A 27,747-nucleotide genomic window follows, 5' to 3' on the forward strand; every position below is an offset into this window, starting at 1 on the left:
TGCCCCCAACACGAGTGCTAACCACCTTAGAAATGAAAGAAAAACAAAATTGTTTACACACACATGCACACTACCCTTAATGTGATAGTACAACATCTATTCTAGCGTCACTTGAAAGACTGTGAAGTGCTAAAGACCTAAACACAACATGGCAGGATGAAAAACATGATTTTATTATCCTCTTTTAGAAAAAAAGTTTCAAGTCTGCACCTTTGAGCAGACCCAGCAGTTTTGTTCGGGGTGTATAGACACACCTCAAGCTATTGTACCATGAGGATTTCAGCAGTCAGTAGCATTTTCATACATAATTGCGATGATTCTGAATATATGGGTCATGCTAACTTTGTACCCACTGTACCTCTGTTATAAGCACTGCTGGCTAATACTCAGCAGACAGGTCTCACTGTTATTCTAAAATCTAAATTCCTTAGGAACTGTCCAGGGTGTACCCCGCCTCTCGCCCAATGCCAGCTAGGATTGGCTCCAGCCAGTATTGGCTTACCCTCGTCAGAATAAGCGGTATAGATAAAGGATGGATGGATGGAAATTCCTTAAGAAATGGACACTTTCCTACTCACCTACTAATAAACTTCCAGCTATTGTCAAGGTTCTCATCATTTATTTTCTCTTTCTCGTGTACACTTTCAAATTTAAAATGGGATGAGCGCACCAGAGTGACCAGTAAAGGTGGGCACACTAGTCTTACATTGCTCTCTCTCATTGTCATTTTTTAAATAGTTTCTGTTTTGCCGTTTTCTTCCTCTGGAAATAAACCAGACCAGGATACCTGTGCCACATGGGATTTATCTGGGTCCTGGCTTATCAGCTGCTGCATTTGCAATTGTTACTATTAACTTCTAATTAATGCTGTGATTTCCTTTTCCCTGTTTGTGGATAAAGCTCTAGCCGTGCCCTCCTCAGCGAGCCAATAAATCACCATAGCAACAAGCCCAGACGGGCTACATAGAGCCCTGTGTCTGTGAACTAAACTGAAGGAAAGAACTTTCTCCAAGTAGATCTTTCCTGTTGTTTGTGTAGATGACACGATATAAGTGGATGTTCAGTTCAGATGCTGTTATGGAGTTAAAGTAAGTTCAGGAGATAGTTTGTTAAGTCTAATAATTAAGATAAATTGTTCATCTTTCATTCAGCTTTTGTAAAATTCCACCTACTGTTAGCTACTGACAGTTGTCTGATCGTCCATATTTATGCATTTATTATGATTAGAAATGATGATTACCCTCCTGTTTCTAACCACACGCTGTAGCAGACAGAGAGATGAGACGGCAACTGATACAAGTCTTCAGTAAAATTGGATAAATCCAAGTCCAGGCCATGCATCCTTAGAGAGCGCTCCTACACAAACTATCAAGAGAGAGCTACTTCCATAATAAATTGCTTCTCCCCTTTAATCTTTAAGCAGAGTTGAGCAGCCACCTACGAGCACACCCCCACAGGAAATCTGTGACAAGAGCACTTACAGTAAACATCTTCAGCTTTTTCATGTCAATTCTGTTCAGTTAACTGTGCCTCAGAGTTTTTCTTTAATCTGATGGTTTTTAAAAAGTCTTGTGTTAATGTTTTATATCCATTAGCGATAAAGGTTATTGGTATTATTCAACCTTCTTTAGACAACTGATAAATTGTGGAAGTTTAGATATTTGTGTTGTAAAGAGAGAGACAGGTAGGCATCACTTGTGTTAAAATGAGTTTCAGAAAGCAAATGTCAATACAGGAAATGCACCTTGAACTATCATTATTTAAAAGCTGTGGGAAATATTGTATCATGTAATGCAAATGGTGCAGGTTTTCATTAAAGGACTTTAATGATCAATTTAATGACCCATTTCTAAAGTGGAAGGTGTATTATCAGTAAAACTGCCTGGTAATTATCATTGTACTAAAAGCCTTGACGCCATCTGCTCTCTTCATTTCCTATCTCTTGCACGAATGACAACCAACCTGCAGTCCACAGCTGGCTCCCTCTACAATGGCCATGCAGAACGCTTCAGTCAGCGAAGTGTTGAGGAAGATGTGACCCTGAACCAGAACTCCACGAACATCCTTGTGTTCCAAAGCCCCCAGCAGACGCACCCTGCAGTTGCCCAATTAAAAGAAGCACATGTAATTCCACTTTCACACAACCCCAGTGTTTGACTGTGCGTACCAGACTGCTGACTGCTGACCTTTTTATGAAATGTTTTTTCAGAGGCCATGTCCTGAAACAGGTTTAAGTAGTGCCTCCATATCAAATATTCTGAGAAAATGAGTGTCCAGCAGTACCTGTCATGTAGCTGGTATTTCTCTCTCACTTCCTCCAGTACAAGTCTCTTTGGCCCCTCTCCGCCGATTAGGAAATGCAGATCTGGATGTTTGAGGCAAAGCTCTGGGATTATTCCTCCAAGAAGATCAATTCCTGAAAAAGAAGAACCAATTGACTGTGAACAATTGATTTCACAATTAATGTAATGCAATACTTATTATCCTTATAACAACATGACCATTACTGTTTTTTATGCTGTTTCCCATAAATATTATGGAGTGCTCAGAAAATCCAGCCAATGTTTATTTTTTAGATAAACATAAAATCAAACTGTTTTTTTGAAGAAAATCCCTTGGTTTTGCTTTTTAAAGTTATGGGCAGCACATGATATTTTCCAGTTGAAAAATAAAACTACATGTATGTACTCTCTTGTAAACAAACTCACAGCAACACAGTTTGTAACTATATTTTTGCCATTATGTACTGCAGTTTCATTGTTGCCTATGGGTGAACACATAAGATGAAACTGAAATGTCTGCATAGTATTTTGTCCCCTGATCCTTATGAGGAAACGTTTTTTGGACATCCAGATCAGAATGTAACACAAGCCCCTGTAAATAAACTGTTAATGGCTTGTGCCAAATTGAGGGCTTGTACTTTGGTCTTCTAAAAAAAAACATGACAGTGTCCTATTCACCATACCGCTCTGCAGCCTTGGGGTTAGTCTGAAGTGAATGACAAAAACCTCATAAAGTGTCTGACTGCCTGTACCTTTGCGGTAGACGAGGCGGCTGATAACAACAATAGTGATCTTGTCGTCTTGGCGCTGGGAGGGGTCAGGGGTGAAGTCTGTTGGGTCAACAGCGTTGGGAATAACAGACACTATCTCTGGGTTGAGTGCTGCACGGAGCACAGTGTTCTCCTTACTGGTGTATGACACACACACAATGTGGTTGGTATCACACATTGACACAGTCAGAAGCTTGTTGGTCAGTACAGAGCTGACGTCAGCAAAGCCGAAGAGTGAGTGGTCAGTGAACACCTGTGAATAAAAACACTTTTTAGGTTTATGTCACATGTAGCATTGAAACATGAATATATACTAAGGTTTAAAAAAAAATTATCGACCTGGTTCATAATGAGTCACATACCGTGTTAAGACCCATGGTCTTAGCATGGAAGAGTGCATCATGGGCCATGGCAGAGAACGAGCTGTGTCCATGCACCACAGTGATGCGTTCCCTGACAAACACACAGCGTAGCAGTGGGAGACTGTGGAAGCAGGTGGTGACTGTGGACTGGTTGTACATCACCTGCAGGGGGAGGTAGTAGACCTTCAGTCCATTGGTCAGGTACCTGACCCCCTTTCTCCTGCCATAGGCATGGGTGACAATAACCACCTTGTGTCCCTTTTCAATCAGACACTGGGACAGCTGGTAAATGTGACTTTCGACCCCTCCCATATTTGGATAGAAGAAGTCAGACACCATGCAGATGTTGTGTTTCCTGACAGCCTCTGCAGGAGCTCCAGAGACTCTCTGAGATGAAGAATCACTCACAGCTGCCGCTTTCCTTCGTTGGCCCATTGTAGATTGCTTGTGTGGCTGCGTGCATTTAGTAGTGCTGAAATGATGGGCTCACTTATCAGTTAGTGCATCAGCATAACTTAATCGACAACAGCAGTATTCAATAACAATATTAAATGATTCTCATACAATATTTGGTCTCATAATATAAACATCTGCCAGACCTAAGTACTCAGCTGTGATTTGATACTCTGCCAACTGGAATATTGCAGATTATTAAGAATCAGTGCCCAAAATTAAACTAGTATAATTGTCACCAAGTTCCTCCTAGCACTTTTAGTATGTCATGAACTTTTACTTTTCTTTTTATGTTGACCAACCCGAACACCTATAATGGTAAATCATGTTAAGTTTACAAGTGCTATCAAATCTCTCCATATTCCAATAAAACCACCTTTGTTACTGTCACGTCTTAACACTTGTCTCATTCGACTTCTGTATGTAGCAGCTTCTCCCTGCTGTTTAGAGAATTTTAATTTGCTGTCAGTTTATCTCTAAGGGCTCATCAACATAAGCCAAGTAATTACACCGATCTCAGAGTCCAACTGACATACAGTAGTGTATTACTTTTAGGCTAACCCACATTGATGTTTATGTATTCCTTGTCTGTTTCGTTACATTTAATCAGCATCAAACTAACCTACTTCATTCATATTAAATAAAAGAGTTTCTAGTTCAAAGTGCCTTACCGTGGACAAAATGTCAGCCTTGTTCCAGCTTCTTAAAATACAAAGAGCTAGATACGGATTCATTTCTACTCGCTAGCCTTGAGCTAACCAGTTAGCCACCCTTTCCCTACGTCATACGCAATGACGACGTACGATAGAGCGGTTGCTGCCATCTGCTGTATGACCAGGGAAAGACATTAGCTATATCTGAATAAAACTACCTAGGCGTGGGCACGTCTCACATACAAGCACCGATGTCTAAGTCCTCCTGTGGCTTTTGGAGATAATTTAAGTTATAGGATAGGAGGATAGCTTAAGGCTAACCACAAACAAAAAAGCACATTAAGAAACAGAGCACAAAACTGTGCGCCCCATACATGCAGCATCAGTGGGCTCCTCCACCTTTGAATACCACAAATAACCGAATTAAGTAAACAAACTGATCTGTAGTGGTTATTATAACTCATGATGCATTAAATGCATTATAAACATATAATGCATTTAAGAAGGTCTGCACAATTTTAAATATTCATATATTTAATTATAATAATTAATTCTGTAATTATAAACTAGGCCTAAGACAAAGGTGGAAACCCATTCACCTCTGGCCCATGCACATAGAAAGGTTCACAGTATTACAGCATGTCATAATAAAGGACTATTCAATAAGATTTCACTGGAATCATGATTATTTGCTGAATTAAGGTGAACATGTTTCAGGTCTTGTCAGTATAAACTGCTGTAAATGACTTGTAGTGTTTCTGACCTTGCATGGCATCCTTGATGCCAAGAGTGAGAAGTTGGTGATAATGAATCTGTAGCAGATTCACAGTAAGATAATGGTTATATTATTATTATTTTGTCAACCATAAAATATCAAACCATGAACCACCACTGTTTTCCATGTACACCCTTCAGAGGAAGGCCCATGACCCTTCAGATTAGAACCCTTTTGAGGGCCATGGTAACGTATTTCCACTATGCCCTGTAGTATGACACCTGTGCATATTACTGTAATATAATTTGCTTGTAGAGCAAACCACTGGTAGTTTATTTCAACTTAATATTTATTTATTTCATATGATGTTAAGTGATATTATTTAAACAGTACCAGTTATTTTTTACCCTGAATACTGCTTAAAGAGTAATGAAATGTCTTTAAGGAAAATAAATCACTCTTTGTCACTCTATTTTTTCTATCAAACTTTATTATTTTAATTTCTGGGCTGACAAACATGTCAGTGTACAGCGAAATACCTGAATGATTTCAGGCAGATCATGCAAGGAACCAAAATGAAAACATTTTTTGATGTGCTGTTAGTAAATGCTTCTGTATGAATTTGTTCTCTGCTTAACCATTAACCAGTCTCAACATGTAGGAAATTTAACCAACATGTTGGCGACTGTGGTTCAGTGGGTATGGCAGATGTCTCCCAACCGGGGGGTTAGTGGTTTGAATCACGGTGCCTGCAGTCCACATGTTGGTGTCCTTGGGCAAGACACTGAACGCCCAAGTTGCCCCCGATGGTTAGAGCCATCGGTGTGAGTTGGCGCTGCAAATGGCTGCCTTGGTTCTGTACTGGAAACAAATTCCTTGTGTGTGTAACATACTTGGCCAAATAAAGGTGATTATTATTATCCTTATAATAGATTTATAGTACCCTGTTGCCAAGAATACATTGTGCCAACAAAGCTTTTACAATGACTGCTGTTTTGCACAGATCAAAGTTAGTTACAGGCAGTAAGCACAAATAACAATAATGACAAAACCACATAAGGAATCAGTACCAACGCGAAAACAAGAGGCAATGGTGCAAAAAGATGAGAGCGTTTAAGTTTTCCTTCCTCATCTTTGCACACCATGTAAAAGTCAACACATTTATGTTGTTGCAAATTATTGCGGTATCCACACTGATCAACAACCACCATTCAGATGTACTTTCACACTGTGACATTATAGCTAGGAGTTTGTTTAGCACTGCAGGTTGTCAGTTTCCACTTCTCTTATCCTCAGTATACAAAACCAAATTCTATTGAGACAATGACAAATGTTAACAAACCGCAAAACTAGTCGTGACTTGATTCATCAATTGCAAATACATATTTTGCAACTCTGGTTTAGCCAGTGAGGATCAATCAATGACAAATGTTAACAAACAGCAAAACTAGTTGTGACTTGATTCATCAACTGCAAATACATATTTTTCAACTCTGGTTTAGCCAGTGAGGATCAATTATAGGGAGGAACATTATCTTGAATAAAGATCTCTGGCATTATAACAAATATGTACAGATTACTGTTTCCAGCGGCACCATAGGACCAGGGAAATTCCAAGCACCAACACAATGGGGATGACTTTTAAGTATTTCCTGAGACCGTGTGGTTCTTGATTGCTTTGCTGAGGTGCTGCAAAAACCAAAGGAAATTGCAAAAAATGTGACAGTATATAAAGTATTTGTTGTTCTCATTGATTTGAAAGCAACCTTTAAACAATAAAGTACTTTACTTTTTAAGGTGTTTTACAATATGTTGTTACTGTTGCTGCATTCACAGCTAACATCATAGCACTAATGCCATAATAGTAATGGACAATATCCAAGTTCCATTCTCTCTGAAACAAACAGAAACAAACAGAAACAAATAATTACCAGGCTCTGGGACACAGCTGGATCTCGCTGATATGTTTTTGGCCTTGACCTGACATGTGGGTTCTGAGGTCCAGTTGAGTTCAGTGACGAGTTTGCTGCTGAAACTGTAGAGACCAGGGCGAACATCCAGAGTGTATGTGTGGGTTATGTGAGTTGAGGATGAATTTGTAAGAACTTGTCCATCCAAGTACCACTGAATCTCAGCCTCTCTGTAACGTCCTTCTGCATTACACTGGAAAACATTTAAACTGCCATCCTGGCTGCTGGTAGAGTTCTTCTGACAAACATTATAGTTTGCTGGAGAAAGAAGAGTTAAAGCTGTGAAAGATTCTGAAGTAAATGAATCCATGATCATGCAGGTAGATGTAAGAAATAAATGAATGACTCACCAAAAACCTTTAGATGTATAAAGGTTCGGCTGTATTTTCCATTTTGAAACCAACATCTGTATTTCCCCTGGTCGTTCGCTGTGATGTTGGTTAGGAGGAGAGAGCAGTTACTTCCGTTCTCATGTAGAAATACTTTGGCCCTGCTTTTGTATAAGTCAGAGAATCCTGAATAGATCTTGAATAAGGACACAGGATCCTTGCTTTGCTCGTCTTTTTGCCACCCAAAGCTAAATTCTTTGGTTTCGTTTATGCAGAGGCAAGGAAGAAAGACACTGTCTTCTAAGAGGCCTTCGATCGTCACGTCATCATTACCTAGAATAGAAAAGGGATTAGTCCAGTTCTCAGACTGTCTTCAAAGTATTTGTTTTATCTGTACATACACTGTAAAACATTTCAGCTGGATCAATTTTAAAAGTTTGCCTTAGTTAAGTAAAGTCATAAGTGACTTCATTTCACTTAATTGGACATAAAGGTTTAACAATCTCCAACAATTAGGTCCAGACAACATGTTTTCAGTTGAACTTACAAATTTCAACAGTTACATTTCAATTTAATTATATTTTAAAATACCACAATAATTTGATATAAAGGTTTTACAAATGTCTCTTTTATTAGAGTGACTTAGAGCCACTTTCATACCAGAGTAAAGACTTCACATGAGGCTGCTTCCATTCTCTAGTGTACAGGGACTGAATTGGTTACCTTCACTATGCTTAGAATGGTTTTAATTATTAGCAGAAAAAGCTATAGTTTTACTTGACATGTATTAAAGACACAAAGCAAGTTCCTGTCATATATGCTTTCTTTAAACCACAAAGAAATCACACTCTCAAACATTATACACGCCAGGGCATCTAATAAAATGCCAATCGTGTTTCCGTGGAAGCTTAGAGTTAAGCTGATGAGCAGAATCTCAGCAGTACATTCAATAAACTCATCACTTCAACTCAGAAGACTTCACATCAGAAGAAATCATCTTCAGGCTTAAGTTTAAGTTAAAATTAAGCATGCACTCACGTAGCACTGGGCTGTTACCAACCACCCACACACACCAGTGTCTCTTTTAAATGTCTGGTTCTGTCTTTCACCTTTTGATACTTATGCATCCTTTGTTTTTGTTGTTGTTTAATACTTTGATTACTTTCAACAGTCTGAAAATGAACATTGGCTTTTAATCTTTCCCTCTGCCAAAGTCCCTAATATTAACATGTTTAAATCATATGAAGTCATGTTAAAAACAAATTCATTATTCACCCCACTTAAATTGCTGTGCATACTTTACTGACATGGCCCAGTTTAGTAGCACTCACCCTTTCTATTGTGCCGTCTTGTTTCAACACAACTGCATAGCCACTCCTAGTCAGAAACTACAAACACTACAGCTAAGAACAGATTGCTAAAGTAAACTTGACCTCTTACCCCCACAGGTTACAAGACCATCTTGTTATCTTAATACAGTGTTTATGTGAAACTTGGATTACTGTGGTTGATGCCTAAAGGTCTTTCACTCATTAGTCATAAACAAAGCAGCTGCTGGTTGTGTAAGCATAATGGCTACAAGAAAGCAATGTTCCTGAGAAAGTGTGGACTTAAGTGTTTCACTGTTTAACACCGGGACCGCCACAACATTAATATTTGTTGTTTGGTGTAAAATCATCCCTTTTCCTCAGTGTTCAGTGTTAACTGTGTTAAATTCTTATAGAAGTCTTACAAGAACTGAAATAAGCAGACTCAGAGTTTGTGTGTTTGCATTAGGGAAGATTGTGGGTGGTTTTGCCATGAAAAAGCTTTGCTCAAACACTGTGGTAGGTCAGCTTATTTGAAAATATAGCTTTGCAAGATACAGTACCTATTATATCCCACTGCAAGCTAAACTCTGGTTTGGTGAGCTAAACCTACTTAGAAAAAGTAGAAAAACTGTGTCGTAAAAAACACTAACAAACTGACAAAGTACATCTGATACAAAATTAGAACTAAATACATTTTTAAAAAAAAGTCACATGCCACTGAAAAATGCTACTCACTAAACTCGTCCTAAAAAAAATCCTATCTGGGCTTTTCACAGGGATGAAATTGTAAATGCAGAACTACTATAACATGTAGTTCACTACAGTACCTCCCAACACTGCTCAAATTTGGCAAGTCCTGACAACTAAACAAATGACCTGTTATTCAAAAATGTAGCAGAAACAGAAAATGAAACGTGTGATAACTTTAGTTACTAGTTACTTCGCAGAATCTAAATAAACCGAACAAAATACAAAATACTTGGTTGATACCTGGTGGGATATTCACAATTTACCCTTCAGTACTTCAAATTATGAGCATATAGGGTGTTAAAAATAGCGCTACCTTTATAAACTGCAGAATAAATATAATGTAGCTACACAATAGTTCCTCAGTAATTATAATCCAAAAATACCCTATAATATACATTAATGGGAAATGTTCTACTCTGAATAATAAATAGCTTACTTTAACCTTTGGTACTTTAAGTATGCCTACATTTTAATGCTTATAGGCTATTTTTCTACGTTTACTGTAGTTCAATACAACACCATCGATCAGGTGGTAAAGGTGGCCAGTGGGTGTAGTTTCAGAAAGACAGACTTACCTGACACAGTTAACAGCATTAACACCCCCAGAAATATCTTCATATTTGGAAAATGATAACAATTTCTAAAAAGATTAGACTACTTCATAAATCTGCTATGGTTTTGATTTCAATCCCGAGAATTGTCGGATAGGCCTATAGGCAGTAAAAATCCAGCGAACGGAGAACAAATCCATACACGTGTCTTCCGTCTGTCGCAAGGGAAGTGAAAGGAGAACATCCAAAGAGCAACAGCTCTTGGTCTTTAGTTTCCGCAAAACTGTAAATTAGTGTTTCCTTAACCAGTTCCTCCCCAACTGAGATTAGGATATAGGCAAGAGGCCTATTAACTATAGGAGTATTAACCAAATTAATATTTTGAGCACTGCAATGACCAAAAAACCTATAAATATTAGACAGTCAGCAATATAACGTAGGCTCAATGGGCTACAGGCTATAGCATTAGTATGTCTATTGCATCGTTTTCTGATTATAAGGATTGTTGTATTTACACTCTTATCAGACCAATGTGTGGAATGTTCTATCACATATTTTTTTTCCCATCCGGAGCTAAACAGGGAGGGATCAACGGGATTGGAACATTTTAGCCGCCGCTGTGTCGACACTCTAACCACCTGCTTTAACATATTTTTTCTGACGGAGAACTCGTGAACATAACGGAGGTGCTGGATACCGTGAGGACGGCATGGGGGAGCACACGGCGTTTCTGCTGTTACTGTTGGCGACCTTGACGCTTTCATCCGAGGTGAGCACCAATGGGGAAAATCGGGAGAGTGTCGGTGAACCGTTCCCCGGCTCCGCTTATCTGCGGCGGGCCTGTTAGCTAACGTCACACCGGGGATCCGGGGAATCAGACGGACTACAATTATCGGATCAAATCTGAATAACGACGTATTAAAATAACAAAACGTGAACGTTAATGACATTAGTGCAGAACGGGTCCCTGGTAATATGAATGAGTAACAATTAACAACGGTGCTGCTGCTGTCAAAGATTAACATCATTACCAGGTTTATCCAAGGTACACATCGTGTTTGGTCCAGAAAACATATTTCTCCTGACAGTCGCTAACATTTTGCTGTATGAGGCCATCGATATGCTAGGTTTGGTTTAAGTTGCAGTGTACACAGAGTACTTGCGTATAGGTTAATTAGCAAACCAAATAATATCAGCAATACTACCAGGGCCTACCGTTAGATGTCAGTGAGTGGCAGTTTGGACCTGCCATGTTGGATTTGTTTTTGTTTGGCTTGGTGTGATTTTTTTACATAGTTTTCAACACTCTGTTAGTCTGGAAGTTGGTCGCTTTTATTTTAATATTACTAGGCTAATTATATAGCTAAGTGAGCTAACTAGTACCGTGAACTGAATCTAGAGCGCCAACGTTAGCTAGCTATCTTTTTTTCCAGAACATTACACTTATTGGCGTAGCAGCAGTTATGTGCTGACTGTTTGCGCTAGGTAACGCACAGTAATGGCATATTCGTTTTATTAGTTTCCCTTGGTAAAAAAAAAAAAAGTGACAGTTTCAAACTACCCCCGAAATACACCAGTTAACGTCACAAATACAACACAATTAGTCAGGCTTTAATGTGAATGGCCTGTGCGTCTAAAACCGACGGAGTTTTCTAGCAATGCTAATGTCAGTGTTGTTTGGTGCTGTCGCGTCGACCTGGCCCACTTGGTCCAGCAGCGTTGCAGCTGCAGTGTGGCGATATTGCTGAGGAGAACGGGAGAAAAAAGGATGCAGCATTTTTAGTTTAACACAAGCAAGATGGCGCTTGCAGATTTCTGCTGCTGTTGTTACAGACCAGAGAGAAATTCACAGCTCTGGACCAGTGGAATTAGGATCAACAGGGCCTACGTTCTAACATGCAGATCATTAGATACACATTGCTGTTTTTTTTCATTGCCATGCTGTATTTAGGGATGCGAGCTGTTGAGGAGTGTTTCGACAGGGCAGGCTCAATATACTAACACGTACTGTAGCTAAACAGTGTGTTGCAGTGAAAAATGTCTACAGAAAAAAGTAAACGGCACAAGTATACCCTATCTGTGTGTCCTGTGATATTATAGCTGTACAATTTGGATGAGCCATAATAGTGTCTATTTTTTGGTGTTACTATACTATTGCTGCTATATTACTAGGCTATGGTGGCTGCTATAAATGCATCTTGTGACATGTAGTTGTGAAATGTTTGCTATTTGAAATTGCCTTTAAAAGTCTTGATTGTTTTATAGCCTACCCATTTATTCTAGTTAAATCCACCAATTGTGTTGCAGTGTCTTTAATCTCTGTCTTTGGCTGCAGGCTGAGTTGTCATAGAACACAGTCCCTGCAGCACCAGATGTGTTAACCTTTGTGCACTGTTCAAACTTGCTGCCACAGTCCTCTACAGTTACATGGGGGTGTTACACAGCTTTTTCTTTGATGTAGCACCAGATCAGATTGGTTATCGCAGTGTAATCCTAGAGTAGCACACCTCAGCAATCTCTTCAAGGAACGCCAAACCAGTTATCCAGTGATATATGAGCTGAACAATTTTGTACAGACTAATAGACAGACGTATGTAGTTTGAAGCAAGTGTTATAGCTACCACTCTGACCTGAGACATCATCACCTATTCTTTAGTCCACATTTTGTTTTATATTTTGTAGCCTGTAACACAATCACATACAGTAACTCTCCCTGTGTTCAACCATGTGCTGGTTCATGCATGTACTGCTTACTGCTGTAGCTTGTCGGTATCTGTTTTACTGTTTTGGTTCAAAGCAAATGAACAATATGGCTGGGTTACAGCGCTCAAATATTTACTAAAAACATGGGATTGCACATTTAAATCAATAAAATTATGCAATGGCCTGATAATGTGAGAAAAGAAAAGCTTAATCAGAGAGAAGAACATTGGGCTTTCCCACCCTGATTCACAAAAGGGTAATATTATGCAGATATTTGCAGGCAATCACGGCATCAAGTCAGAATTAGTCATGCAAAGATTAGCAACAGATAGCTTGGTTGTTATTGTGTTGTGAGCTTGCAGCATCTGTCTTTTCTGATGCCTGCCAGAGAAAAGGAAATCCCAAAAAGCAAAGCACCAAAAAAGCAAATCACAGCGCCCCCCCCCCCGAACTTGAAGGAAAGAAGAACAATAAGTGTTAACAGCTGTGTCCTTGGACAGCAGAAGGCCAAAACTGATAAAATAAGAGGTTATTTCCATCTCATATTTCCTCATAATTTGAGCTTGGTTCAGTATGTTTTTCTACTTTCTGATATCATTGGCTATATTGTCTTCACTACACTCTCCTTCCTACACTCTCATTTCACTTTCTGTATAAGAAATGAATACAACCTCATAAGAAAAGCTAACAAAGGGCACATGTTCTGCCCTGTGACTGTAATGCCTAACTGGCTTATTGGCTCAAAGGGATTAAACTGAATATCTTGCTTTACTTGGGCTTAAGCCAGAAGTAATTTAATTTATTTATTTATCTTAAAATCTTAAATACACAGTGATATTGTAGAGAATTAAGAGGCCTTTATACTTATGACTCACTCTTCCTGATATTCTGTAGAGAGATGGATGTAGGTGCAGGATTGTGTATGAAAGGAAGTAAATCAACTGAGAGGGACTATTTATAGTTGAGCTATACGTTAGCCAATTTGGTATAAACAATCTGTATTGTTGTCCTCTCGTTCACCTTGTCTGTCCAGGTGCCTGCTGATGACTCTGTGGGTTTGCTAACAGAGCCCCAGGTGGCCATGTTCTGTGGAAAGCTCAACATGCACATCAACGTGCAGAGTGGCAAATGGGAGTCTGACCCCTCTGGCACTAGGACCTGCATCAGCACCAAGGAGGGCATCCTGCAGTACTGCCAAGAGGTATGCAAACAAAATGAGATAGAATTAGAGAGAGAGACAGAGAAAGAAGAAAACAAGTAATGTAGTAAGAAAGAAGACTCATTTTTCTGCAGGTGTACCCGGAGCTGCAGATTACAAATGTTGTGGAAGCTAACCAGCCCGTCAACATCCAAAACTGGTGCAAGAAAGGCCGCAAGCAGTGTCGCAGTCACACACACATCGTTGTGCCATACCGCTGCTTGGGTAAGCAATTTTAACGATTACAGGTGTATGTTACTACCGGTAAGTGCGTTTGTGTGTATGGTTACATGTGAGAATGAATATACTACACAATCTACAATCTGTTTACATCAACAAAGACGCGTTCTTTTTGCAGTTGGGGAGTTTGTGAGTGATGCCCTGCTTGTTCCTGACAAGTGTAAGTTCCTACACCAGGAGCGAATGGATCAGTGTGAGAGCCACCTGCACTGGCACACTGTAGCCAAAGAGGTGAGAAGAAACAATAAGCAGCATTTTCATCTCATTGTATGAACCTCATATTGTATGTTATGCCTACTTCTACTTTTTCAGTCTAGTCCACTACAGGCTGCCATGAGATGATTCAGCACCCCTTAATTTTATCCTCCTCCGACTCATGTCATCTTTCTCTGCTGCTGTATTCTGATTTGTGTTTCTTTTATGTTCCCTCCTGATTGTTTATTAATGTGCAGTCAGTGTTTGGGGCCATGTTGGGTATCACAGAGGTTTAACAAGTAGATTCTCATAACCACCAAACTGACTGAACATTGTGTGGTTTCATTGTGGATGTTGTTATTACATGAGCCATTGAAGCAGTGAAAGAATTTGATTAATGCCTGTTATTAAAATCAGTCCTGTGGAGACCGCTCCATGAATCTCCATGACTACGGGATGCTGTTGCCATGTGGCATCGACCGTTTCCGAGGGGTGGAGTTTGTCTGCTGTCCAGCAGAGGCTGAAAGAGAGACAGACAGTACGGATCTAGAAGGGGAGGAGTCAGACGTCTGGTGGGGGGGAGCTGAGACTGAATACTCAGATAACAGGTATCATCAGTCACAGACATTTGTCACCAGACACACACACACTTGTTGATACAAAGACTAAACCAACCACTCTGTTCTCAGCATGTCGCGTCCAGCAGACACAGAGCCTGCCACCACTGAAGATGATGAAGATGAGGATGAACAGGCAGACGCCTTTGAAAGGGATGAGAACGGAGATGGAGAAGATGACAAGGGGGACGAAGAAGACGACGACGTGACCGATGAACATGATAGTGATGAGCGCAGTACTAACATTGCTATGACGACCACTACCACCACCACCACTGAATCAGTTGAAGAGGTCGTTCGAGGTAAAGAAAGTCAAAATACATCATTTGTTTACGTACATGTTCAGTCATTGGTTGGTTTTCATCCTGTGTTTGTTGATTACATAATAAGTGACACTTTAAACTTTTTCCATGAAATTTAGAATATCACATTTTGAATTCATTTTTATTTTGACATATAATTTGCCTGTGTGTACATATCTCAGCTGTGTGTTGGGCTCGTGCTGAGACGGGCCCATGTCGTGCCATTCTGGAGCGTTGGTACTTTGTGCCTGAGAAGGGCCGCTGTGCTCCCTTCTTGTTTGGGGGCTGTGGGGGCAACAGGAATAACTTTGAATCAGAGGAGTACTGCCTAGCTGTCTGCAGCAGTTCGAGTAAGTGCCATGACCTGAGCCGTCCAAACCCTGAGGTGTCAACATCACGGGCCTGATTCCTGTCCTCAGGCTGTGCCAGATTGTCTCTGTGTCTCATTCACTCTGTCTGTGTCCCTGTCCTGAGTGTCATATGGCTCTTAACCACTCAGAGCACTGACGAGTGGATTCAGTTGCTCATCCCCTAGTCTTGTGTTGAGCATTACAGGATTATTTTCTCAGCAAGATAAGAAATGCATATTTGATTTAAAAGAAAATGTAGAGGAGAAAAAAGATGAGGTCCATGATTGACAAGCATATTTTTGTGTACATTTCACAGAAAGCAAAAAAGGTAATTTTGATTTTGTGGTAAAGATGAGGATAAATTTTATAAGAGTTTCTATGTTCAACAAATCACATGAGAAGATGATGATCTGCTTTCTTGCCAGGAGGTAGGTAAGAAGAATGATACCACTCTTGTATCTGGTCAGCATAGCTAAGCTAACTAGCTGCCTCCAAAGCTTCATATTTAGCAGACAGACATAAGAAAGAGTGGTATCAATCTTCTTGCCTAAGTTTAGAGAAGAACATGAATAAATATGGTCTCAACGTTTTGAATAATTAAAAAAATGTACTAAATTATTTACTAAAACAGCTGACCAATGAAAACTTACATTAGAGCATCTGTTGGTGGCTATTTTCAGTCATGTGTTAATACATATTTGGCTCTCTATTAAGTATTTGCAACAAACAGGAATATGTGGGACTGGCTTATAAAATAAACTACAGTGCCCATGTGCATCATAATGCAGGACAGTGTCATTCAGTGCAACATTGTGGCTCATTGTTGGGATTTTGTTTTTGGATACCGTAATAAGCTATATCAGGGTTTGGCTGTGTACGCAGTACTTGGTAGTCAGATCAATTCATTGTTCCCCAATCAAGATCAGCCATTTTACATAAATATGCTCTTTAGTTTGTCTGATGATGTTTAAACACTGTAGTGAAAGGCAAATGAAGAGGAAAAAAAAGGCAAGCGGATGAAGCAAGTGACCCTGATGGAAAACGGCCATGACGCTCTGTCCTTCACTTTCACATAAAGCAGTCATTCATTTCCATATTATTTAATTACTTTTCATCATTTCCTAACCAGTACCACTAACTGAGACTTCTTTACAGCATGTGGGCGAGGCAGCGTAAATATCGAACCTTAAATGTCGTTGTGCATCTGCATGCATTTCAGCATGTGTGTTTGCATGCTCTGCACTGTAGTATGCAGTTGTAAGGTCTTGTGTCTGCTGCTGCAGCTTTGTAGTAGTCTGACTTAGCAGTCAGGAGGCCCATAAAGGTGTCGTCAACATGTCTTAAGTAGCCGAGCCATAGTGTGTGTGTATGTGTGGGTGTTGTTAAAGGTTAACGGGCTGATTTGCTGTTTCCACCCAGTGAAGCGCTACACTCCTCAGCGCTGCAGCGTCTGCCCTCATCCTGACTCAGCTCTTTTCGCCTCCAGGCTCCCACATTAAACAAAGACACAGATGGACATACAAACATGCTTATACTGACAAATTGTCACTTTTTGTCCTCTGGTAACCTGTCTCTTTTATTTCATAATTGATGTACAAATTAAAACAGCTTTCTGTGTGTACCTAACCTTTTTAATGTTAATAACAGACTTGTTTAAACTTGTTGCGGTTCTTACTGTTTCTAAATTTCTGTGGTAACGGTTTCTTTAACTGAAATGCTGTGTAATCTTGCCTCAGTAGAACACATTGTATGTTTCAGACTCACCAGGATCAGTGCTTTTCCTGCATTCGCCTTTTATGCAGCCTCTTTACTTGTTTCTTTCTTTTTGTCTCTCTGCCTCTTATCATATTGTTTTCTTCCCTGCCCTGTATTTGATTCCTCTGTCTTTGTTCTTGTCCAGTACCCACCATAGCCCCCAGCCCTCCGGACGCAGTGGATCGGTACCTTGAATCTCCTGGGGACGACAACGAACACAGTGACTTCCAGAAGGCCAAAGAAAGTCTGGAGGCCAAACACAGTGAAAAGATGTCCCAGGTAAGTGCGGGTTGACAGTTACATCCTAAGCATTTTTGCCTGGCCTGGCACCTTGCCCTGTCTGATTTGATGTTAAAAGCCTGAATTTGTCAGGATGAAAGGGTTGCTATTGTTCCTGACTATGGCTTTGTATGTCTAGGTGATGAGGGAGTGGGAAGAGGCTGAGAGAAAGGCCAAGAACCTTCCTCGTGCTGACAAGAAAGCTGTCATCCAGGTAGGATGAACTTCTGCTGTAATTGTGTGTTTCATACCATCATATGTTGTAAATGTTGAAGGTGTTTTTTAATCAAAATAATTGAGTTCCGTAATTTTGGCCCAAATTATCTAGTCTTTATCAATTAAGTTCGTGCAAAGTGCAGTAAACAGAGGAATCTACATCAAGTCAGTATTTGCTGTGTGCCCACCTTTTGCATTTAAAACGGCGCCAGCTACATTTGCTCATAGTTTTCAAGGTGGCAGTCATGTTGTTCCAAGCCTCTTGGAGAACTTGCCACCATTTACTCAGTGTATTCTGTGTCTTCACATTATCAGGGCTTTGTGAGGGCTGCACCATCTGTTGCAGGACTGCTTGTTCTTATTGCTGACGAAGATAGTTCTTTGTGACTCCTGATTTTTGTCTGGGCTCGTCTCTCTGCAGAAAAAATTTGAGAACTAATTTTGAGCCTAAAACATTTGCACAGTTCTGTATTAAAAATGATTATTTTCCTTGTGTTAGTATCTCTAGCATAGTAAATACTCCTGTATTTGCAGCACTTCCAGGACAAGGTGGAGGCCCTGGAGCAGGAGGCAGCAGGGGAGAGGCAGCAGCTGGTGGAAACCCATATGGCTCGAGTGGAAGCTCTGCTCAACAGCCGCCGGCGCTTGGCTCTGGAAAATTACCTCAGTGCCCTACAGGCCAAACCACCACGGGTAGAGACACAAATACACTTATGCACAAACACATCTCTGCCCTTTTTAGTAAAGAGAGTAAGGAGCTGTTACAAGTCATGGGTGTGTGCACAGGAAGTTTTTAATGGTACGGTTTAGAGACATGTAACAACAATTTTGTAATGAAGTCAACTATGCTGTTATTGTAATTGGTAAGAATAAAGTATTTTAAATAAAAAAAAACCAGCATAGCATACACATTTGTATAATGCACCTCTAACAGTGAAATCTGAATAACCTCAATAACATACAACACTGCACTAGCCTCGTCAGGTGCTGAGTCTGCTGAAGAAGTACGTGTGTGCAGAGCAGAAGGACAGGCAGCACACGCTGAAACATTACGAGCACGTCCACACAGTCGATCCCAAGAAGGCTGCACAAATCCGACCTCAGGTACTCGCACGCAAATCCAAACTTCTAATGCAGTGAAAACATTTTAAATGCTTGTATTGGTAAATTCTTGGTTTAGCCTAAATTATGTAGGCTTAGATTTGGTCTGAATGGTTCTAGTAGCTACTCGCATACACATCTATCTTTATCCTTTTTGTTTCCTCCTGCAACTTAAGTAACTCCCTTCTGACCTTCAGGTTTTGACCCATCTTCGTGTGATTGATGAGAGGATGAATCAGTCACTGGGTCTGCTCTACAAAGTGCCCAGTGTGGCCGATGAGATCCAAAACCAAGTTGGTAAGTTGGTGTTGGCTTCATATTTTTATTCTTAGTGTATGAATGACTGGCTTTTACATATATGCACAGTGAGTCAGGGTATGTGGATCTTTGTATCTAAATACTGTTGAATATTACAGTGTCTTAAAAATGTTGAGGCTTCTACCCAAATGTTGCAGTGTCATATGATTAAAAGGCAGTAAAGGTTGTGATACTATGAAATTTAATCTTCACATTAAAATGTAATACTTTAAAAAAAGTCATTATCTGTTTATTGTAATAAATAAAAAAAATAAAAACTTGATCATAATGAAGAATTATGGGATGATATACAGGTAAAATAATTTCTGGAAAAAATTTGCCAGGTTTTAGGCAGGTACTGTTCAATGTGGTAGTGCGATATTTTGGAGGCTTATACTATACTTGCTGCGAGTTAAGATGAGAAGTTCAAGACCACTCTCATATCTATATGGCAAAAAAAAAACAAACTAAAATAAACATTTTAAACTTCCTAGCAGCTCCTGTTTGTTTAACTTGTACAAAAACTGAAGTTGTGGTTTTACAGAGGGTTAGTGCCAGACTGTTTCTGGGCTGTGAGCAGTAACTGCTAGTTAACGGGCACATCGCTGTGCTAGGCTGTGCTATCCTTCTCATGGCTGTGCTTTCATGTTTAACGAACATGTAAGAGACTTGTCTATCTTTTTATCTCACTCTCAGCAAAAAAGCAAATAAACACCATTGCCAAAATGCCAAACTGTTCATTTAAGTGGACACCAGTTTGCTGTCAGTGACATTAAATGTGATTTCAGCTTTTAAATGTGCCAGCCACAGTGTTGGCATAATCTAGTACAGATGTCTCAGATCAATCTCTACAGCTGCTCAGTATTAAGAGTATAATTAAACCACCCTAAATGAGGTGTGGGAGTAAATAGACCACACTAATTAAACAGCCTCACAACATCCTGTGGTGCTGACTGAGGAAGAAAGCAGGTCTTACAGCGTGTCTGATGAATAGCCTGCTGATTACGCAGCATCTCTACTAGTAGTTTGTCTTCAGTAATTAGTATAGCATATGGACATCACCTGACATCCTCCCCTCTCCTGCTACTCACACTGTCTGTCTCTCTCTCACTTTCTCCTTTTACCTCCTAGCGGTTATATTACAGAGGGTTCAGTCGGAGCTGTCTCAGCAAGTCTCTTCCCTGCAGAGTGACGGGCGGGTGAGTGCATCCGCTCCCATATGCACGAAGTCTGTCCCGTATAAACTGCACTTTCTGTCACATATATAAATAGAATAGCCTCTGCTCTTCAGAATAATGCAAGACAAGGTCACCATGGCCACACACAGAGAAGCTAAAAGGAGATGCGGTAGAGCGAAAGTGGATTAGATGCAGAAAGAAATACATGCAGGCCAAACATCCAAATAACTTTTTCAGACCAATAGTGTTGACTGTTATCAGGTATAGTGAATAAATAGAAGTAGAGGAACAGAGTCATCTGGCAAAATATTGTCTCTGAGGAGGATTTTAATGATGTACACTGAGATTACAGTTGTCCAGATGATTCAGTTTCAGCTTCTCTGCTGCTCCTGTGTGTTTGCAGGTGGATGGCAGGGTGAGTTATGGTAATGACGCTCTGATGCCTGATCAGACCTTCAGCTCTGCTCCTATGGACCCTGGCCTGGATGGACTTGGCTTCATCCACCCTGAGAGCTTCAACCAGGCCAACACAGAGAACCACGGTAACACACACACACACCATAGATTAGACTATACAGAGAGCTTTGGTATTTTATAAACTGAGACATTCACCATATAAATGACTCTTATTAGAAAACTGATACAGCGATTAATACCTAGTGAGTCTTAAAGTGTAGAGTTGTAATGAGTTTAATTTGAAAAAGTCAGTCCTTGATAAGATAATATAATTTGACTATGCAATTTCTATTTGGTCTCCTTTTCTTTCTCTTTCTAATTTTGGTTCCAGTCGAGCCTGTTGATGCTCGTCCAATTCCAGATAGAGGGTTGCCCACACGGCCTGGTGAGTGTGTGTGATTGTGTGTATTTCTTAGAGTCCAGTATGGCTGTGAGGGCGTCCTTCACACAGCACTGAATAATTTCTAATTTTGATCATGTCTGCATATTTATTTAAGAAAATTCTCAGCCAGGTATAACAAGTTAAACATCTCCCACAGTCTGTCATAGCATGAGATCTTAAAGCTGCTCTTGTGGAGTGTTCTTGTAAACAAGTTGTTGTTGTTTTATATTCTGTACTTCTTTCTAAAATACATTTTTGTGTTTCCTTACTGTCCTTTCCATTACATTCTTATCAAAGGCAGTTTTATCACAATATTGATTTTGTCCATATAACTCACTGTTAATTTTAATTGCACATAATACAAATACTTAACAAATATAGCTCTGTATGTGTATGTTTTTATAACATATATGCTTCTTTCCTTTCAGTATCTGCTCTGAAACCAGAGGAGATGCCAAAAGTGCGGATGGAGACCGAAGAGAAGCAAAATGCTGGTTATGAAGTTTACCATCAAAAACTGGTATGAAAACACAGCACACTTCATGTGATTTCATTTGCTCCTGCAGCGGCCATGTGCTCTGTGCACAGAGCGGCTGTGGCTCAGGAGGTAGAGCGGGTCGTTTCCTAACCGGAGGATTAGCGGTTCGATTCCTGGCTTGTCCAGTCAACATGTTGAGGTGTCCTTGAGCAAGACACTGAACCCCCAGTTGCTCCCGGTGATGTCACCGGTGTGTGAATGCGTGAGTGCTTGGGAGTGCGAATGGGTGAATGGCCGAATAATGTGAAAGCGCTTTAAGTGTGCTGTAAAAGCGTAGAAAGGCGCTATACAAGTATAAGACCATTTAAACAATTTTTTAATGGCAGGTGTTTTTTGCTGAGGATGTGGGGTCCAATAAAGGTGCCATCATTGGACTTATGGTTGGAGGAGTTGTCATAGCAACTGTGATTGTCATTACCCTCGTGATGCTGAGGAAGAAACAGTACACTTCTATTCATCACGGTGTAATCGAGGTAGGGAAAAAAGGGCTGGGTGAATGTGTGATTTTGTGTGAAATGTACTGTGTCTGTATTAAATACTGTATGTTTTTTTTGTTTTTACTGACCTGCCCTATCTGTTTTGGTAGGTGGATGCAGCAGTGACCCCAGAGGAGCGTCACCTGGCCAAGATGCAGCAGAATGGCTATGAGAATCCCACCTACAAATTCTTCGAGCAGATGCATAACTAAAGACCTGCTCGCCAACATTTTCTTCAGGTGTATCCCATCACGCACTCCCACTCAGAGGCTCTGTTCCATTCTGCTCCCTTGCCCTCAGCCCCTACACTTTCAGTTTCTCACCCTGTTAAGGGAGGAGGATAGGTGTGCAGATTAATGCAAAGGCAGATTTTTATCTTGCTTGAAAGTTGGGAAAAGATAAGTGAAAACTTTGTAACAATGCATGTCTCAGTGAGGGGCTTGGACCAAAGGAAACTGACATGGAACAAAGCCTCCTTAACCCCTGATCCCTTGATTGTACAGAGCCACACTAGAGCTTACATTTACCTTCCAATTGGTTAGACAAGGGTACCCCATTTCACTTGGACAGTTCAGCCAGTCACAACAAAAACATCATAGGGTTTGTACTGAAAAACCAACACCCTGTTGACAACTGTCATGAAGTTACTGCACTACCGCGCTCGCAGCTGAGACCACTTTGACGAGACCTTGTTCTGTTTTCCTCAAACTGTCCCACACAGCCCTGCCCTCAGATGACAGCTGTGCTGTGTTTGATTATATGACAGCTCTTAGAGCTGGTGATGTGAGAAGGGGCTCTTAAAGCGCTACCCTGCACAATTAAAGCCCGAGTGTTTCAGGTTCATTTTTCAAAAAAGAATTAAAAAAAATGCTGAAAAACATACATAATCAGACGTGTAAAAGTTGAAAAATATTGTATGTTTTGTTCTGATTTTTTATGTGTAATATATTAAGACAGAGATTAGCTGTAAGTATATGTAGTGCATGGCAGTATTGATGACAGATACAGTATACTGTGTGTTGAGGTCCTGGGGAGTGGTCCTCTTACTAGATTATTTTAGCGGGATTGTACATTTCTAGTGTCTTCTTTGTGATCTCGTGATATGAAGAAGAAAGAGTACTCAGAATCTGGTCTGCTTTGTTGTCACACAGACTTGCTTTAACTGAATCTTGGCTCTTCATGCTCATCTCCATGCTTCACTGTTGTGTGAGCTGCATGGACAAGATGCTCTATATGTAATATATGAAGTGTAATAGTATCTGAAAGGAAGATGATTGTGTTACTGTTTGCGTTCTATGCACTCTGTCATTTTGGAAGTTTATTACCCTGATATTATCGCTGTTAAGTCCCTGAAGCCAATTCACACTGTTGCTGCACAATGGGTTTTTTCGTAGATTGAAGATGAAGGGAGGTTTTGTCATTCCAGATGTATCATTCCACTCTCTCATTTTACTGTAAATATATGGAAGGAGATCAGACTGTCAGTGGCCCAGCTTCATTACCAACCATCACCTCTCTGTCGTTTATGTTTCAGTCTCTTTCCTAACCCCTATTTCTCATGTTTATCCTCTCTTTCTAGTTGTGTCAGCAGTATTTTACAATGCAGTGCTCGTGTCAGCCCGTGTGTGTATTTGATAAACAGGTCTTGTTGGGCCTACAAAGATCAAAGCAGTTTTCTAGATTGTCCAGTCTCATCTCCACACCCATATTTTTCTACATGTTCTCTGTATACATGTACAGTGCTTCTGTTTGTCTTTACTTGCATATCTGTTGTCAAGTCTCTGAATAGGCCTTGCAAAGAGGTGAAGAAGTGCAACACTAGGAGGACGACTGCATGGAGACACATTTTCTTCTCCCTTAAGTTATTAAAGCCACCTGTAAACATGAATGTGACATGCATATTGTGCATTTATGCCACAGAAATACAACACACCCACTTCTACACATTGTTACCCACATGTACAGAAATGCTGACTGATGCTCTTAATCAGGGGAATGTCAAATCTGTTTTGATGCTCTCTGAGCGTCTTTGAAGGCTAGTGATAAAAAAAAAAATGCTTTTTTCCCTCTCACTGATTCAGTGACCTTCCTTTGCGTCTAATGAACCATTTGCTTAACGAAATGCTTTCTACACTCACTATACCATGAATAAAATTTTGAATGTACATAAAATGTCCTTGCTTGTCATTTTGAGCCTTACTAAAACAAAAAGAAAAACCTTAACAATTAAATGAACCCCAGAAGTTAAGAAAAATGCTTCACACTTTATTCCCTTTAGTGGACAAAAAAAGAGGGTCCTAAACTTTAGGGAATAAACACTAAATCAAATACAAAACAGATCCTCTATAAATGGAAAATATGAAAATACACTTGCCCTTGTGGCTATCAAAAACATGAAGTACAGGTATATACAGTGGAAACTCCTAATCTACAGACAGGGAACACATGCAAAGCTGGGTGTTCATTCACACATTCAAGCATTCAGTCACATGCACAACAGCATTTCTCAGACACATTCACCCTCTTTTCCTGAACACGCTTCTCTTGGTCAGAGAAAAGCTAAAAACATTTTACCTGCCTCTGTTTAACATGAATCAAGCTGCAACGACAATAGCAAAGTTGTTAATCCACACTGATCAGAGATCTGCCTTGCATTTCTGTGCCTAAGGAACACAGATGTGTCAAAAAATGATTTGATTTCCAGTCAGTGGTGGAGAGCTAACTTTGTGGCAACTGGAGAGCACTGTAGCGTGACCTCCCTTCAACTGTCCTTATCTAGTGTGGTGGTGGCCAAGGTCACTGTAGTAATGGGCTGAGCAATGCCGTGCATCTGCATGCGAGCCAGTTTCTTCTGCTCGCACTCGGTCACCAGGTTGTTGAGCTCAGCAGCGCTGTAGCCAATCAGAGTCCTCAGGTCACACACAAATTTATAGACAAAGCGTTTGCCCTGGACCTTGCTGATCATGTCCCCATCATAGTAATACCTGGATGAGAATAACAAACATCAAAATTTCACTACACAAAGCCTAAATAAATATCATACAATTCAACAGAATATATTGTCAAATAAAACATGTCAGTATATTTTCACAACTTTTGTTTGTTTACAAGAAAACCCCACAGTGAACCTTTTAGTTTGAAGTTCAACAGGCATACTCAATTTAAGATCAAACCACAAATCAAATCAAGGTTTGTTATGGCCTGAATGAACAACTCCACAACCAACAATTTTGTGGCAAGCATATAAAATGTCACAGAAAAGATCAACATGTTATACTACGCATATTTGCTACTTCATGTTTTTCCAAGAGTTTTACTTACTTTCATGTTCTAGATAAATACAATAAAGAGGAGCCACCTCACTAAAACGTACTCTTTGAACTTTTATCATATCAGGTATAGACTGAAAAGGCAGACGGGTGCGAGTGCTGCTAGGTGTTACCACAAGACGCTTTTTACAAGTCTGCTAGTGCTGCAGTTTGACACTGCAAACACTCTGACTTTCTGTATACTGGGATGGCAACGTTACCTTTACAAATAGTGGAAAATGTTTGTTGTTTCCTTATTTTATTCGCCACAGGTTGCCCTGCTCTGCTCTTTATTCAGCTTTAGAAATCCCAAGCAGCATCTCATTACAGCTGTTGTATGACCTCTCTTTGCCACAACCTCCTAATCTTGTGCAAATATTGCTCATTTTTATGTTTCCAACATATGGGATGTCTTCACTGGTTTTGTCCGACAATAGAACTACGTAACGATGTTGCTGCAGCCCAGCAGGGTGTTTGTGCAGACGAGAGTCAATCCAATTATGGTTACTATGAGAATGTTTTGTGCTAAATATCAAGACTGTTTTGTCTGACACCAATGCTCTGATACAAGCTGCAAACTCAAAGAGGCATTTTCCTTGAACCACTGCTTCGAAGCTTGCTTTGTGCAAAAAAGGCATGTGACCGATGAAGTCTGCAGCAGAAGCTGCTTCGGTCCTGAGTTAATGAAGTGACTGGTTCAAACAGTCGATACCGCTTCGTAACGCGAGACCTTGCTGCACGGTTCAGCGGTTTCGTAGGCATGTAAAAGCACTATATACACATGACAGATCCCCCCTTGGAAAGATATGTAGATCCTCTGACCTACTGGAATGAGCACAAAAATGTTTACCCACATTTGTTTTCGCTAGCAAAGCAATACCTATGTACACCAGCCTCATCAGTGCCATGTGAACGTGTGTTTTCGAAAGCTGGAGAAGTTGTCAGCAAGAAAAGATACCGGCTCAGTCCAAAAATAGTGGAAAAAAATATTGTTTCTCAATAAAAATCTTTGAATCTCCATCCCATGTACATAATCACACCCTGCCCTAGTTACATAAGCACACCCTACCATCCTAGCACATCCTGTTTCCCCAAGCAGACCTTCTCCCAACTACTACACTACATACGTTTATAGAATCACCCGACCGATCAATCAATCTTTGATGTAAATACATTTTTGTATTCACCCAAAGCCTCGTTACACCCATCACATAATTAAGTCATTGTTTTGCTGTCTCATATTTTGCCACTAGATGTCACTGAAACGAACCTTTGAATAAATGAATGTCCGATGCAAGTGATGAAGTGGTTCAATACTGGTTCATTGCTTTATTTGGACATCACTACACTTTGGACTGTCCCTGAGACCTCAGATTTTTAATAGAAAACCTGCATTACACACTGGAGTTTGAAAGATCTGACTGTTTACCAAGCAGGAAGGTTTAAAAGAAAGGCCGTACTGCTACACTACTTACTACATTATGGGAAGTGTGGGATTCATTGTTTTTTTGGAGTTTGACCCCTACTAGTGACAGAAAGTCAAGGTATCTAAGTCAGGGGTCTCTGCTGCTGATTTTGGCCAGATGCTTTTTTTAACCCATCTTTTGCAAGTTCCCCACCTTCATGAAACTGCAATGCTAAGCCACTAGAGTAGCCCTTTAAAAACAACAGAATAAACAAACCTGAGGGCTCTGCTGAGTTTCTCGTAGTTCATAGTAGGTTTGTTTTTGCGTTGGCCCCATTTCTGTGCCACCAGTTCAGGCTGGTTGAGTTTGAACTCTCCCTCCTCGCCCACCCAGGAAATGCAGTCTCTTGCATCCTTGTCCGTCAGCAGCTCCAGGAGAAACTGCCACAGCTGGATCTGACCGTTATTACCTGGCATCACAGAAACACGAATGCTACAGAATCACAAAAACTATACTGAAACAAAATAATACATGTACTTGCTTTTGGAAACACTGCACTACAACAACAGGAATGTGAAATACAGCATTTGTGGAGAGCCAGATGT

General features: G+C 40.2%; 4 protein-coding genes across 8 annotated transcripts in view; 1 reads left to right on the forward strand and 3 right to left on the reverse strand.

Annotated features, from left to right (window-relative positions):
- The window catches only part of piga (phosphatidylinositol glycan anchor biosynthesis, class A), a 6,487-nt gene extending 1,851 nt beyond the window's left edge, over positions 1–4,636 (reverse strand). The window contains 7 exon segments of the mRNA XM_020609428.1: position 1; positions 3–25; positions 1,963–2,095; positions 2,284–2,416; positions 3,035–3,305; positions 3,415–3,886; positions 4,539–4,636. The exon segment at position 1 is cut by the window's left edge and continues 177 nt beyond it. Coding sequence (XP_020465084.1) covers position 1; positions 3–25; positions 1,963–2,095; positions 2,284–2,416; positions 3,035–3,305; positions 3,415–3,849 — 996 coding nt within the window. The 5' untranslated portion in view covers positions 3,850–3,886; positions 4,539–4,636.
- Positions 4,637–6,659: 2,023 nt separating this feature from the next.
- Positions 6,660–12,769, reverse strand: LOC109965424 (butyrophilin subfamily 3 member A2). Of its 3 annotated transcripts, none has more exons than XM_020609433.1 (4): positions 11,361–12,769; positions 7,556–7,867; positions 7,167–7,463; positions 6,660–6,924 (listed from the first exon to the last, which is right to left on the reverse strand). In XM_020609433.1, the coding sequence occupies exons 1-4, from the start codon at positions 11,395–11,397 to the stop codon at positions 6,812–6,814; spliced, it is 759 nt and encodes a 252-aa protein (XP_020465089.1). In that variant the 5' UTR covers positions 11,398–12,769; the 3' UTR covers positions 6,660–6,811. The 3 variants fall into 3 exon arrangements, with proteins under 3 accessions (XP_020465089.1, XP_020465087.1, XP_020465088.1); XM_020609431.1 differs by lacking the exon at positions 11,361–12,769 and adding an exon at positions 11,177–11,348; XM_020609432.1 differs by lacking the exon at positions 11,361–12,769 and adding an exon at positions 10,170–10,474.
- On the forward strand, positions 10,715–24,497 carry LOC109965420 (amyloid beta A4 protein-like). Of its 2 annotated transcripts, XM_020609426.1 has the most exons (18): positions 10,715–10,914; positions 13,882–14,049; positions 14,142–14,271; positions 14,405–14,517; positions 14,899–15,089; positions 15,171–15,400; positions 15,583–15,750; positions 17,651–17,784; positions 17,924–17,998; positions 18,535–18,693; positions 18,976–19,104; positions 19,299–19,398; positions 20,530–20,597; positions 20,980–21,118; positions 21,364–21,417; positions 21,843–21,934; positions 22,279–22,425; positions 22,539–24,497. In XM_020609426.1, exons 1-18 carry the CDS (start codon positions 10,855–10,857, stop codon positions 22,638–22,640), a joined length of 2,259 nt encoding a protein of 752 aa, XP_020465082.1. In that variant the 5' UTR covers positions 10,715–10,854; the 3' UTR covers positions 22,641–24,497. The 2 variants fall into 2 exon arrangements, with proteins under 2 accessions (XP_020465082.1, XP_020465083.1); XM_020609427.1 differs by lacking the exon at positions 15,583–15,750.
- The window catches only part of gabpa (GA binding protein transcription factor subunit alpha), a 10,063-nt gene continuing 6,051 nt past the window's right edge, over positions 23,736–27,747 (reverse strand). For both annotated transcript variants that reach the window (XM_020609429.1, XM_020609430.1), the window contains exons 9-10: positions 27,419–27,611; positions 23,736–25,412 (exon numbers count right to left, since the gene is read on the reverse strand). In XM_020609429.1, coding sequence (XP_020465085.1) covers positions 25,190–25,412; positions 27,419–27,611 — 416 coding nt within the window. In that variant the 3' untranslated portion in view covers positions 23,736–25,189. The remainder of the gene's footprint in view (positions 25,413–27,418; positions 27,612–27,747) is intronic.

This window comes from Monopterus albus, unplaced genomic scaffold (assembly GCF_001952655.1).
Source record: "Monopterus albus unplaced genomic scaffold, M_albus_1.0 scaffold99.1, whole genome shotgun sequence".
In the NCBI taxonomy this organism is placed as follows: Eukaryota; Metazoa; Chordata; class Actinopteri; order Synbranchiformes; family Synbranchidae; genus Monopterus; species Monopterus albus.